This window comes from Peromyscus maniculatus, chromosome 1 (assembly GCF_049852395.1).
Source record: "Peromyscus maniculatus bairdii isolate BWxNUB_F1_BW_parent chromosome 1, HU_Pman_BW_mat_3.1, whole genome shotgun sequence".
NCBI classification, from domain to species: domain Eukaryota; kingdom Metazoa; phylum Chordata; class Mammalia; order Rodentia; family Cricetidae; genus Peromyscus; species Peromyscus maniculatus.
The window spans coordinates 102,408,394-102,423,407 of record NC_134852.1 but is presented as its reverse complement, the minus strand read 5'-3'; the positions used below and the strand labels follow the sequence as shown (position 1 = coordinate 102,423,407).

At 39.1% G+C, this 15,014-nt stretch overlaps 1 protein-coding gene across 13 annotated transcripts in view; it reads right to left on the bottom strand.

Moving 5' to 3' along the window:
• The window catches only part of Dlg2 (discs large MAGUK scaffold protein 2), a 1,859,766-nt gene that overhangs the window by 965,822 nt on the left and 878,930 nt on the right, over positions 1-15,014 (bottom strand). For 12 of the 13 annotated variants that reach the window (XR_013043174.1, XM_076547134.1, XM_076547135.1 and 9 more), the window contains one exon: positions 5,353-5,514. Coding sequence is in view for 12 of the 13 variants with exons in the window: in XM_076547134.1 (XP_076403249.1) it covers positions 5,353-5,514 (162 nt within the window). In the remaining variant the exon portion in view is untranslated. The remainder of the gene's footprint in view (positions 1-5,352; positions 5,515-15,014) is intronic. The other variant, XM_076547142.1, reaches the window with a different exon arrangement.

Sequence of the window (15,014 nt, the reverse complement as noted above, 5' to 3'; positions counted from 1 at the left end):
ATGCTTGCTAAAAAAAATCATGACTTCTATCAAGGATAGCACTCTGTATTGCCCAGCAAAAGTCCTTAGAATAACAAAATAAAGCTCATTTCTAAAACATAACTGTTCCAGAGATATTCACTCTGTGTGCTATAGTCTATGATGACCAATGGACAGAGTCAGAACTAAGAGTGTGGAATAAGTCTCAGTACCCAGTACTCAATATTCAGTACTCAGCTTGTGCTTCTCCATGAGAAAACTCCAGGAACTCTAGGGAGACAATAGCAAAGTAAAAATTGCTTGGAGGCTCCTCTACCTGTAGTTATTTGTGTCACCTTCCTTCAGATTGAAATTACCCCCAAGAATGCCCAGTTCTCAACTGTCCACAGATTCTCCGATGTTTTCCCACGTGTTCAAACAGTGCCCAGTTGTTCAAATACATAACTCTCTCCAAACTCACTAACCCTATGTTCTAGTAAAGGTTCCCAGAACCCTTCATTCTAGTCTCAATAAAAAGTAGAAGGACGATCAGTTTTGTAGCTAATACAATTTCCACCAATTTGTAAAAGATAGCCTTAATTTTTCTATCCAATGACTACTGATTCCAAGATGAATATCAGGAATTTTAATGTACCCAAAGAAATGCCATCAATTTTAATGACAAGATGCCATAGATTTTAGTACATGGCCAGATTTCAGATATGTTAATATATGAGAAATTATTGAATTGGGGAGAATGAAATTCTGTATTAGTAAGCATTAGGCAATTGAGAATGGGATAGAAATTAAACCCTCTCTCCATCACTTGCTCACTAATAAATACTCTGTACAAAGCACTCTGGCACCCAAGTCCCACAGATGGAAGGATCTGACTTTGTAGACTAAGAATGACTAACAAGTAATTATAATTCAACTTCAACTTCCTAGGGAAGTAATATATACATTTAAAATCCATGCTCTTTGCCTCTCTATAACCTAATGCACAGAGCTGACCCTCAGTTTACTCTTACCAAACAGACATAAACTGGGGAGAAAATTCCTCATGCTTTATTATAGGCAAATTTATTTTTTATTGTGGTTATGGGCTGGTTTCTTTTATGGAACATTCTAGATGATATTTGAAGAAAAAGCATCCCCATCTTGTGGCAAGGAAAACAAATTCTCTTTAGCTCTTTGCTAAATTGCATGCTTCTTTCCAACTTCATACTTCACACTGGCCCAGGCACTTTCATGAAAACTAGCTAAACAAGTCAATTTATCACACAGGCAGCTTGTGGGCATCAAAGACAAGAATCTTAGGACTGAGGCATTAGGTGGTAGCAGGAGGGGAGAAATAATATCAAACCTGTAATGCTAAGATTAGTTAGCAGATGAGTCAGAGGTTGCACAGTATGATATTTAAACTCTTATCCAGCAATCTCATACTCTGTTTTTGACACACCATATGCAAGTTCCTAATTAATACCAGAGAACTGCCTGGTTTGTTCAAGAGAATTCTGAGGGCTTTCTCTGATTATGTGCTGTGCCTCCTTCCTCTTGCCTCTTTATATAATTTGACCCAGGAACATTAAGCAGATCAAGAGAAGTAACAAGGTTGAAAACACAACACTTCTAATTGAGAATTTGTATGTGCTTAGCATCTTGCTGATTTTAGTAGGTTTCCTTTGTGTGCAAACAACATGCTGGTTTTCCAAACACTAGGATTTTGATCATAGAACAACTTACCACCTTGACTAGGAAATTAGCCCCATCCCTGAAGGAATGCATAAACTTGGACTTGGCATGCCTGGCTATGCTGGCACTACTCCTACTGACAGGTGAACTCCTTCCTGTGCCTCTCTTTCCAGGTATGTTCATTAGCTCAAGTCAGAGGCCTGAGTCAGTGGTGGCAGGCATATTATGCCACAAAACTGGTAGACTCCATGAACAGGGCCAATTGTTTTAAAAAGGTATATATATTTAAGGCAAACAAACCCTGGCCTCACAACAGGATCTCATGGCCTCAAAATAGGAGTCCTGAGTGAGCTGTTCTTTCCTTTCCAAATAACTTGGAGGCTACCCACCCTGAACTTGTAGCTCCAACCAGGGAAGAAAAACCTTCTATCCTTGGTATATTATATGAGAAGCTTATTATTCATACAGTAGCTACTTTAAAATTTGATATGGGGAAACTTCCATAAAAATGACCACTATAGTACAATCATTAAAAACTAATAAAACTTGATGAAGAACAGAGTAAAAGGCAAACAAATGGAACAGGAAACCCAATATCAAACCATTGACCTTGGGCTGGTAACACAGCTCAGTGGGGAAAGGTACTGCCTTTGCAAGCCTGGTGACCTGAGTTTGATCCTTAGAGTCCAGCTGAAGGTGAAAGCAAAAAACTGACTCTCCTAACTTACACACACACACACACACACACACACACACACACACACACACACACACTGTGGTGACACACCCACGTACTCCACACACTGTACACCCACATACAGTCATAACAACTAAATTTTTAAAATAAACCACTGAAATTATAGATAACTATTCTAATATGTCTGTAAGGGAAAGAATAAAGACCAGTAGAAAAATACATAAACACACACACACACACACACACACACACACTATGAATTTAATCTATAGAAAAAGCAAACGTCTAAGCTTTCCCCAAACTCTAATAGACATTTCCCAAATGCAGTGTTGAATGGTGTAACAGAAGAAACAGAGGAATATACAACCATCCAAGCCACACAAACTTACTAACCTTTTCTTATCCATTATGCATATGTTGAAGACAATGACCCAATTTAAGGATCCACAGCTATTAGTGCTTTGTTTATTCTTTTCTACCATAACCAGCCTAGCTTCAGTTTGATTAATGCATAGTCTCAACTCTTGAAACTATGCTCTAGAGTTGATTAAAGAGGAAATGTTGAGAAGAAAGAATGACAAGTTAGAAAGAAAAGAAGAGAGACTCCATTGAGGTAACGTGGTGTGTGTGTGTGTGTGTGTGTGTGTACATCCACCATGGTGAGCATGTGGAGGACATCCTCTGTATTCTGTCTTCAACTTCCACCTTGTTTGAGACGTGGTCTCTTTTGTTTTGCTGTTGTATATGCCAGGCAAGCAGGCTCATAATCTCCAGTGGATTCTGTACATATCATTTCACCATAGAAATTACAGACATACACAATTGTCATCTGTTTTTATGTGAGTTCTGGATATTAAAACATGTTTTGTGCAGCAATTACTTTACTCACTTAGCCATTTCTCCAGCTCTTCCACAGAGGTTCCTCCAGGGAGTTATTCAACCAGTTATGAATAATAAATGTAATACAAATACTCAATGCAATGAAGTCTTCTAATCATTCCCTACTTCAATTTATAGGTGTTAGTATATAGAGTCAGAATGAGTACTTGTTTGCAGGGATGAAGTGGTCCTGAAAGAAACTAAGTATTCATTTGAATACATATCAGAATTATAGATTGTTAGAGTCCAAGAGAAACTTAAGGACAGTTGTGGCCACTCTTCTGCTGAGGAACATGGAGAATTCTCTCTACAAAATCATTGCTGATCCCTCATTTAGGCCTTGATATTTCTGGGGACTAGAAGGAGGCCACACCTATCTGGAGTAGTTCCATTAGAACTTCTGGCTTCACAGTGATCACAAACAAGAATCACTGTCATGTATGCACAGTGGAGCTGCTTCTGCTCTGGAGACAAAATGTCATGCTTTCCATTTGACAGTTTTTGATGAAGAAGACTAGGGCCCTGTCCTCCAAACACTGAATGTTTTTTTTCTCTTCAAGGTTAAACACTAATTTCCAGTTGTTAACATCTGATGAAACTGGAAAGATGTAAGCAACACCCCAGATGGCATGGTTTTGCACATTTTTATACATTATTTGATATTTATTGGGATTTGACAATGGACACAATAGTTTGACTTATTGGTCATAATTTCAGCTATTTCAGATGATAATACATGTCTTAGGATACTAAAGTATGAGAATTTTACCAAGATTTGAAACTGTGCTGAATATAATTTAGCCATTCTTTGATGTTTTCTGTAATTATATACATAGAAATGTTAAGTGAACTGAGTGCAATTAAGGAAAAAGAGGCCATGAATTTAATGGATAGCCAGCAGGGTATATGGAATAGGTTTGAGGAAGGAAAGGGAAGAGGAAAACCTCTGTAATTATATTTACTTTAAAAAATATTTAAGAAATAAAATTAAAAATTTGTGTTTGTATGTGTATGCATGCATTTGTCTATGAGTGTGCTGGTGTGAACATGGGTATGTGTGTTCAACAGTACATTTGGACGTCAAAGGACAACCTGAGGTGTCTATCTTTTCCTTCCACCAAACTAACTTGATCCCAGGCTCCTAGGGATTCTCTAGTCGCCACCTCCCATTTCCCATTAGGAGAACCAGGATTACTTTCTGCTATGTGTTTAGCATTTATGTGGGTTCTAGAGATTTGAACTCAGGTCCTCACACTTACAAGCAAGTACTTTGGCTCATTGAGTCATCTTCTCATCCTCTGGTGCAACTTTTATAGTTGCTATTTCCTTTAATTTGGGTAGAGCTACATGGAAGTACTAAGAAAACCAGTGATTTGGATAATAAAATAAACCTTGCTAGTAACTAAAGGATCAGTCAGCACAATATCTTTTTAAAAATCATTGAGTGCTTACAAGTTTTCATCAAAAAGCGCACAATCCAGTAGCTTGGGGCTGTTAGATAAACTAGCAACCAAGGAGAACAGAACATTTTTATTCTCACTGAATAGTCTCTTCTCAAAATAGCAGTGATCAAAAACTGTGTATAATTAAAATTTAAAAGGTAGAAAGTGTTGGGGAAAGTATGACACCAAATAGCAAGACACCTTGGAAACCATTTTCCCTAGAATAAAATCAAGGTGTTGATGAGCCAACTCACACATTTTCAGTTTCAGTTTAGACAGCAAGGGAATCATTAGGTGTGGTTAGGATATATTTGCTTCCTTTGTTTCATCTGAGACCAGGCACGCCATTGGAAGGAGAGCATTTGAGCAAACTGTGGTGTGCCGATGTTTTTCTTCCTTAACAGGCACATGGTTTGTTTTCCCTGTCAAGTTTTCATTCTTGAATCTTTGCTTAGACCTTTTTCAACAACTAAAAGGATTTTCCAGACATTCAAACAATGGTAATAAAAATATTTTCCAGAATTACCAGGTTGGTTTCCAAACCACAGAAAGCATCTTTACAACCAGTGGCCACAATTATGTTTTTAAAAACCTCATTTAATCAAGCCCACAAAACTGCCCTTAGCAATCAGGACTGACAAAAATCACCAGCTATGAAACATAAAGAGTAATCTGACTGACCTTCAGAGGAGAAATGTGAGACTGTAAGACATATCCGTGGACATTTTCTATCTGTGAGAGGTTCTTTTCCGACACATGCACCAGTTCTGGACCTCTTACTTCATGAGTTAGCCGAGGCAAGGAATGATCATGTGGACCGTCCTCATCTTGGTATCGATACTTCTAGGAGAAAAGAGGGAAAAGATGCATCAGTATTGGGAAGGGATTCAGATAGTTTGGATTTAGCAGGACATACTGCACAACTACTGTTGTCTTTGGTAAATGTTTGGCTGCAAACTCTTCCCGTGGTCACCATAAACCTGGTCAAATCCAAGGAAAACTGAAACAATATTTCGATTTTTTTTTTTTTTTGGTCATGACAATATACTCTGTTTCTGAGACAGATAAAGAAAAGCTGGTCATGAATAAGACAGAAAATTTAGTTAAATGGAGAGGAAATCTTCCTCGAAATAACATTTCAGTCATGGATGGAGGAACAAGAAGAGAGCAAGAAATTACAACTCAGGCCGGGCGGTGGTGGCGCACGCCTTTAATCCCAGAACTCGGGAGGCAGAGCCAGGCAGATCTCTGTGAGTTCAAGGCCAGCCTGGGCTACCAAGTGAGTTCCAGGAAAGGCGCAAAGCTACACACGAAAAACCAAAAAAAAAAAAAAAAAAAAAAAAAAAAAAAAAAGAAATAAATTACAACTCTGATATATCTTTATTCATACACTCAATTTTACTGCTGGATCTGTCAAAAGTTTAAATTCCCCCTGACAATGAGGAAAAAAAAATGCCACCCACAATATTTCTATAAGCTTGAAAGGGAAGATAATTGTTCTTTAGTTCAACCCTTGTGAAGAACATTGATTTGGGTCTGTTGCATTCTAGGACAAAATATTACAATTTCTAGGAATTAAGCTAGTTTTTAAAGGACTTCAAAAGTCAAGTCAAGAGTCTGTTCAGATGATTCCTGGAGGCTAGGAGGAGAGACTTCCTTCTCTCTTGTTTTCCTTTTGCCCTTCATTAAGTAGCCTTCTGCATCCCCACAACAGCAAGAGAATCCTCTGGCAAAGGCCAGTGCTAAAGATTCCATGCAGATCTCAGAATTCTGGCCTCAAGAGAAAAGGGTCAGGACAAGAAACAATCTGAGGGAACTCAATCCTTCTTGTTGGATGTTCTACACCTTCAGTCATGGTTTGAGTCTCCAGGGCCTGGGATTCAATCCCCTGATATCTTCCTGTTCTTTCTTTAGAGCCTTTGGCCATGTAGGGAAAGGAAAGGAGACTATTCTACATCCATCTCCCAACAAAGCTAGTCAATTGTGTGCTGGCCTTGATTGGTCTGTTTGTTCTATGCAAGGACATTGGAATAGGGATCCAGACACTGTCATGAGTGCCCTTTCAAGTTTCACTCTACATCAAATCTGTTCCTGGTGCCTCTTTGTTGTTAGAACACCAGGTCACTAAGAATATGCCTTCGTCTAAAGCTATTTTCACTTAGTTTTGAGATAAAATAATATGCTATCTTGGACATCAGTTTTCAGTGAGACTCACAATATGACAATCACAAGAGCCACCTCAGTATGAATAATTCACATTGTTATCCATTTTCAGAAGCTGATTATCGGTACATGAATTTCTGTGGAGTCTATGTAATGCCCAAAGCAGTGTCAATCTCAAAGTAAAAAATAATAATAATAAAAAAAAAAGTGTAGCAGTACCGTAACTGCCATTGACAAAGGCTCTGTTACACTCGCTATTCTGTGATACTCCACTTTGCCTGTGACAAAACTAACATTTGTGGAGGTTAAGGTTACTTTTAAAGGTCATCATCTAGAGAGGAAATGAATATGGTACCCAAATCTTCTGTCTACTATCTATCATCCACTGTCTATCCACATAAGGAGATGAGGCTAACTCTGATGATTCAACTGGGAGCCTAATAGAAAAGTACCACTGAGAATACACACTGGGATGAGGTTTGAACATCTCTGTAAACTGCAAGTATCATGATTATGTCTTTTTAATGCTGTGAATAATTTGAGAAAGCCATCTCCCCCAGAGGCATGGGCTAATATTTCGTATTTGTCTTAATCAGTTATGTCTGCACTGGGAGTAGATGAATGCCATGTCCATGCCTGTTTCCATTTCTTCAGCTTAGATCCACCTCTAGATCTGCTCCTTCTTTTTGGCTCTTTCTCACAGAGGCACCAGCACAATCCCCACAGCCAGAAAGTAGGAGTTAGTTAGATGCTATCTCCTCCTTCCCTCCTTACCATTGACCTGACTTATATCCTCAATACATTTTATAACTAGTCCCCCACTATTCATCCAGTTCCCAACACTAACCAGTATCAGCACCACCTATACATAGGTTCCCATCATCTCTCTTTTGGCTACAGCACCGGCTTCTATATGAACTGCTTTGAAGATGTCTTTCCCATCAGTTTCTATACTGCACCAGGGGGCATTCTGAATTTCCAACATGGGGTCCTTAAAAGGCCCCATGGCTGCCATTGCCTACAGGACAGAGTTCAAGTTTCCTTCGGAGATAAGCTGTTGTGAGCACCGCTGCATGAGTCAAACCTCAGTGACTTCTGAATTCCTTTTCTCACCTAAGTAACTATAAACTACAGCAACATCATAAATCAATTTAAAGTTTTTTAACTGTTGCAAAATATACACAATATACATTTTTATCTTGACCATCTTTAAGAGTAAATGGTGTGGCCAGGCATGGTGGTGGCATATCTCTAATACCAGTACTGGGGAGGCTGAGGCAAGAGAATTGTGAGTTTGAGGCAAGCCCAGGCTCCTGGCCATGGCCTACATAGCAAGACCCTGTCTCAAAAAAGCCAAGTTGTATTGTTGAGGCCTCTTTAACATGTTCTTAGATTCTCCTGATATAACAGATGCCAACCTTTTCATCCTAAATATGTTTTCATAGCTCCTTGAGCTTGCCATGTTATAACCCTTTATGCTGAAATGTGCATTTCCAATTCCCGACCAATCTGTTTTAATTTTGAAGTTTGAAATCAGTTTGGCGGTGATCAGGTGATCAACCCCATATCTAAAGCTCCTTAGACAAGTACCTATCATGTATTGTCAACAAGTGTTTGCTGAATAAAGTCATATATGCCTTTTGAGGAAATGCAGGGAATGAGTAGGTTTTAGTTAGTTGAAATGCAGAACTATTTTGGACTGCTGGATGTAACTTCTTTCATTATAAAGCATTGCAAAACCAGGTTTAAAGAAAATCACAATGATATTGTTTGCTCAACACATAACAATTCTTAAATACAATGTGTTCTCCTCATTATTCACTCCTGCATTTGCTCAGATGTAACTTCTTTCATTATAAAGCATTACAAAACCAGGTTTAAAGAAAATCACAATGATATTGTTTGCTCAACACATAACAATTCTTAAATATAATGTGCTCTCCTCATTATTCATTCCTGCATTTGCTCAGATAGAAATTGAGAAAAAAATGCAGTTTTGTAGTCAACAATGATGCAAGATTTTAATTGAGTTATACTTATGCACAATTAAACCACCATACACAGTGATGATGACCATGTGTATAATCAAGTTCTATGGAAGCAAAAATGGGTCAGAATCAACTTTGCCTGAGGCCTCACAGTTTAAAATGGGATCTCAAATGTTGTACAAAGAGAACGAATATTCTACAAAGTACAAAGACATGTAACAATCAGAATTTCAAGGCCAGCCTGAATGACGTAGTGACCTTGATATGAAGAAGAAAAGAATGCACATGTGTAGCAGGAATTTATCACAATACATGGAAGTAAGAATGAGATTTTGGTGACTTGGGGAATATGGCATTGTCCCCTTATATCCAAATCCATGGTAATATCTGTTCAAAGCTTATGTCTGCTCACTTCTTGGGAAGATATCACTTGGATGATGAAAAATTGCTCTCTCAGATGTTGCTTGAAAAACCAGCTCCTATATTAAGGATAAGCTCCACCTGTTGTAAAAAGCACAGTTCCAAAGTACCCACCTAACAAGGGACATTAAACAATTCTGTTGGGGTCATACCCTGATAGGGTCAGCCTTCATGTTGTAGAAAATTCTGAGTCATCTTTCATTCTAAGGATCCTTGGTTGGTTGCTAATGCCATTCAGGGCTCCTTTGAGGGGTGAGTAGTAGCAAAGAAGGGGAACTATTAGAAAAGGCCTGCATTTTAAAATCTCTGTCTCACTCTTCTCAGTACCTTGCCTCTGTGCTGTCTATTAGAAGACAGGTGGGGGAACCTTATTCTTTGTGTACAAACATTACTACTTTCACCTTTAATGAGAGTAGAGGCAGGGCTAGTGCTACTGATGGGGGTCCTATGGTACCATCTCTTCTATGACAATTTCATTTGGAGCATTTTTTCTCTGTCTTCAGTACTCCTCCCTGTTTGTTAGCTTAAGTGTCCCTTCAACATTGGATTCCAGCAAATAAACTTTTTAGATCTGCAATAATCAGATTGGGTATTACCTCACTGGAAGCATTCTGTGGCTGTTAGGGATGCTAAGAGATTTCCCCCGCCTCTTGTATATTCTTGGATATTCACATAACATTCTGCACTGATTCTAATCAGTGAATAACAACTGTATTGTAATTGTGTATCTCTGTATCTACAGCTTTTGAGCTCCTACATGACATGAAGTGAGAAACCAGTATCTGTGAGTATAATAAAATTAACTTTAAATTGTATAATCAATGCTGTGATCCATCTGATCAAAAATCCCACCAAGCAGAACATACATGAAAATATCTTCATCTTTTTTTTTTATCTGAAACAGACTCTCACATGAATGGACTAAATTAAAAAGTCTTTCTTGGGCCTGTTTAGTACATTCTACTGATATTAAAGTATGAGTCAGAACCAACCAAAGTGCCCACAATTTAGAGGAGCATCAGCATGCTTGATCCAGAACAGGAGGTTCTCTGGCAATTTGAAAGGTGGAGCTGTGCTGGCAAAATACATCACAGTTCCTGAAGCTGGAAGTATGCCAAGTTCTCATAAATAAAAATCTGTTTATCTTTTGTTAAACAAAAAGTACTCTACTCCCTCCTTCCTGCTTGTAGCAGGGGTTGGCACAAGACTGACAGAAGAGGGGGAGGGAAGAACTATGAAATACAGATGGAAATGGAGGGGAGGAAGAGAAAGGGGTGGAGAGTAGCATAAATCAAGAGCTGAGGAAAACCAGAACATGCCTGTATGCTTCTGAGTTATTGGTTTTGCTGTGATATCTTATGACTAGAAGATACAAGTTAAAAACACTTTGCAAAGAATATGAAAGAGGATTGCTATTTAAAGCTTAAAACTATGGTATGAAGCAGGTGCAAGATTAAGAAATAGTGCTCACTCTTTATACCAGCCTGATATGTAGGAATTGCTCAGCCTTGCTTCTGTTAATTGTACTGATAAATAGTATTCTTTGTGTTTTATCATATCTCCTTCTAAGCTTTCTGAGGGTTGAAACCAAACCTTTACTTTTATCTTCCATCCTGTTCACCCCAAACACTTCATAGTCAGTTGACTACAGGCCTTTGCAGACAGAATTCTTTGAAAAAGAAGTTATTTCGCAAACAGGAAAAACCTATTTCAGGAGAAGTGTAAAGTCAGTAAGAATATAAAATAAATAACAAATCTGCAAAGGAAGTGATGATTCCTAGGAATGATGTGAATACAACTCAGAACATGGAAAAAAAATACCAACCAGGAGGAGGAAACTGGCTCCCAAACTGAACCACAGAAAAGGAAGAGATTGCATTTCCTCCAAAAAAGATTTGCCACCATTGAGCAGATCTGCCAGTTGCCTTCCTGTGTTATGTAACATTTTTTGTATAGTTTGATAATTATTTTAATATTTTACTTATTTGAGGCCTGTGCATATAGAGCTGGACCTTTTTCAGTTCCTTTCTAGTTTCCTTGGCCATCCTGTGACCCACAGCTCCTCCATTCTTGCGTCTGCTGCAGCCTTTCTTACATATTGCCTCATTCAGGAAGAAATGAGTAGACAAGGAGGAACGGGAGGAGGAAAGACTGGAATGGGCATGGAAGGAGGAGGCAAAGACAACAACAGACAGAAAGAGGGAATGACAAATGCTCAACATGGTGAACAGGTCAGCTCACCGATCCACTTTTGTACATTCTCTTTAATTAAAATCAATTCTTTGAATGCCATTTTGACTGGGTCAGGGGTCTCTCTCTTCTCAGGTGTGATGGGATGGGAGTAAGAGAGGAAAAGGAAGGGCAGGACAGATATTACATAATTTTCACCCATTCTTCCCTGAGTCTTCTCCCAAGCACACTGCTCCTTGCTTTAAAAGCTTTCAGGGGACAGGGACAACCTGCCACCTTTAGAATCTGACATTCATTTCTGTGATTATTTTCTGAATGTTTGCCTGCCCCCTCAACGGACTCTTCTGTGGGAACAGGAACCCTAACTGCTCTATCAGTCACTGACCTCTAGTACCTGATATGCAGTAGGTCCTCAATAAATGTTGAATGAATCGTCTGGCCCAATCTGTCTTTAAAAATCTATTATTCAAAGACCTAAAGAAAGTAGGTCAACGCTTGCTGACCACACACACTCCTTCCTCAAGTGATAACAACTTTAGGAAAATAACCCACAGCTGGCTGTGCAGCTAAGCCCAGTGAGCACTTCAAAGAAGGGTTTTGATCAGATTTGGAGCAAGATATAAGCAAGAGCACCGGTGCCTTGTGTGTTTGGCGGGGGAACCGTTCTCCCAGGTGTTTCATTTGAATTTTTTTTCAGACAAATTTCACAACTAAAAGGAAATACTTTCCTGCTTTTTGCCACAAAGAATAGGACAAGCCAGGATGTTAATTAAATTACAAATCAGCTGTCTGCTTGCATCTGACAGAGCTTTGTGTGCTTCCAAGCAATGTCAGATATTTTAAACCCTCTGTAATTACCTACAATGGAGAAGCTGCCAGGAAGGATGCCTTCATGAATATTTAATGGCTCTCAAGACACTTTTTAAAGCACGGTTGATTTAAATAATCAAGAGAGACCCTACTGTTACTCTGAGCTACCCTCCATCTGTCCACAGAAGATTCTGGAAGCCCAGTCAAGAGTCCAGCTGTTTCCTGAGTTAAACCCACATATGAAAGAGGCCAGATTCATCCAGGGAGTCACCAAAGAGTTAAACAAACCTGAGTTCTTTGAGTATGTTAAAATGGAAGCCCAGACTAAGATGTGCAAAAGTAATGGGTGTGGTAATGTGAAATAATTTTACATAAGCTGGCATACAGTCAGGATGATGTTTTTTAAAAGGTATTTTTAAAAGTTCTTTCCTTGGATCATTCTCAGAAGAAATGGACAAAGAAGATGTGGTCATTCTGATTCCCAACTGAGAAAGAAAGAGGTTTAGATAGTTTTCAAAATGTTAACATACACTGTGAAGATACGTTTCATGACAGCCACCTTCTGGCTACAAGTTGCAGCCCCATAGAGTTGAGGAAAAGTCTATTCTAGCTATGGAAACATAAATCCACACTTCCATTCTGATGCCTGCTACCTGGGAGACATTCGTGAAGTTCTTGAGTGTCCCTGAGCTTTATGTGACTGCAGCTACACAGTTGAGAGTACATTTATTTCATAGAAGATAAGGACCAAGAAGGACATTGCACTCCTGTTGCATACTAAGGTTCATGACCAATCTCAACTCCTCCCTTTCACGAAGTCTCAATATCTTTGCACTTGCAGGTTTGTTACTAAAAGGGAAAAAGGGGGGGGGGGAGTAGTTCCCAAGAGTAAACTTTTCATACAGCTACTTCTATAGGCAAGATGAAGCAAATATGAATAATTATTTGGATTCTCCAAATATGTCTCTCATCCTTACACTCCTAATGACACAGAACTAAGGTAACTTCCTCAAACCTCGGTAGTGGATGAGAGCCATGTTCTGAAGAGATGGTTTGGATCACTCCCAGTCTATTATCTACCATAGAATCCTAGGAGACTCACTAAACTGTCTGAGCTTTAGCATCCTCACTGTGAGAGGAGAAGCATGCCTTTACCACAGGGAGACCAAGTAACAGAATGCATGGGAAGACTTAGGAGAGTGCCTGGGCCAGCGCAGGCAATCAGTATTGCATTTCATTTTTTTAAACTAGGACATTAGATGCTTTACATGATTAATAATAATTTTAAAAGTGATACTACAGAAATAATTCTAGCCGAGCGGTAGTGGAGCACACCTTTAATCCCAGTACTCAGGAGGCAGAGCCAGGCGGATCTCTGTGAGTTCGAGGCCAGCCTGGACTACAGAGTGAGTTCCAGGAAAGGCGCAAGCTACACAGAAAAACCTTGTCTCGAAAAACCAAACAAAAAAATAAAAAATAAAATAAAAAATAAAAAAGAAAGAAAAAGAAAAAGAAATAATTCTACCTTTTATTCTTTTTCAGTTTCTAAATCTGTTTCCATTAATCGATGACACAGCCTGTCTCTATGCACCCAACAGATTTACTGAACATCTACTAAGTGGTAAGCACCATAGTCACATGTTAGGGAAATAACATTACACAAGACATTGGGAGTGTTGCCTGGTGCTTTCTGGAGCATGATGTTGGTTTTTTTTTTTTTGTTGTTTGTTTGTTTTGTTTTTTCAAGACAGGGTTTCTCTATGTAGCTTTGGTGTCTGTCCTGGATCTTGTTCTGTAGACCAGGTGACCTCGAACTCACAGAGGTCTGCCTCGCTCTGCCTCCTGAGATCATGAGGTTTTAAACAAAGAAAAAAAGAAATGGTAACACACAGGAAGGGAACTGAAAGAGTTTCTTGTTTTGCTAGCACTAAGTCAGAGCAAGCAGAAAATTACAATAGAGATGAAGCCATCTCAAGCAGGTTCCACACAGGTGAGTAGCAATCTCAGAAAAGCAGGCCAAAACAAGCTGAAGTATATGTGAGAAAGGACAAAAGTCTGGAATGGTAAATATTAATATGCTGATAGTGGCTTTTTCTAAGTGATTATTAATTCCATATTTTAAATTACATTTATTGCTTGAAGGAATTAAAATAATTAACAAGGGAGAACATTTAAACATGATCAAGTATTGGTGTTGAAGTGAAGCAGGTCCAATGTGTTTTGCGGCAAGGGAGAAGGTCTCTGAACCTAGGAAACTGTCATTCCAAGTTCTGCTGAGTTAATTTTGGGAGCTGAATGGAGAGACCAGGGAAGTCACTGCCAGCTGAGAAATGTAGGAAGGAGGAGCCAAGAATGAATTGACTGCAGAGGATCAGCTTTGAAGTTAAGTGGCTTCGATACCAAGAACTCAAAGAGATGATTTCAGAAAGGACCTTGTAATTAGTTTGTTCATTTGAAGCAAAACTTCAAATACTATCTGAGTAATGTTCCATGGCTCACTGCTACTGGATTCATTGGAGGACAGTAAGATCCCGTGGGCAGTCTCTGTCTGACTCAACCCTCCAGCTGTGCGTCTGCAACATCAGTGAGAGGCACTACAGAAGAGAAAAGCCTCCAGTGCCCAGGAAGCTTTGAAAAGAGAAAATGTTCACTTCAGCAATATGCTTAATCAAGTGACGGCAATTCCCTGTGACTCAGTGTCCTGTGATTCAGTTCTCTTTCTACCATTAACAAGCAATATGGCTTCTGGCAACTATGGAAGTTCTCTGAAAC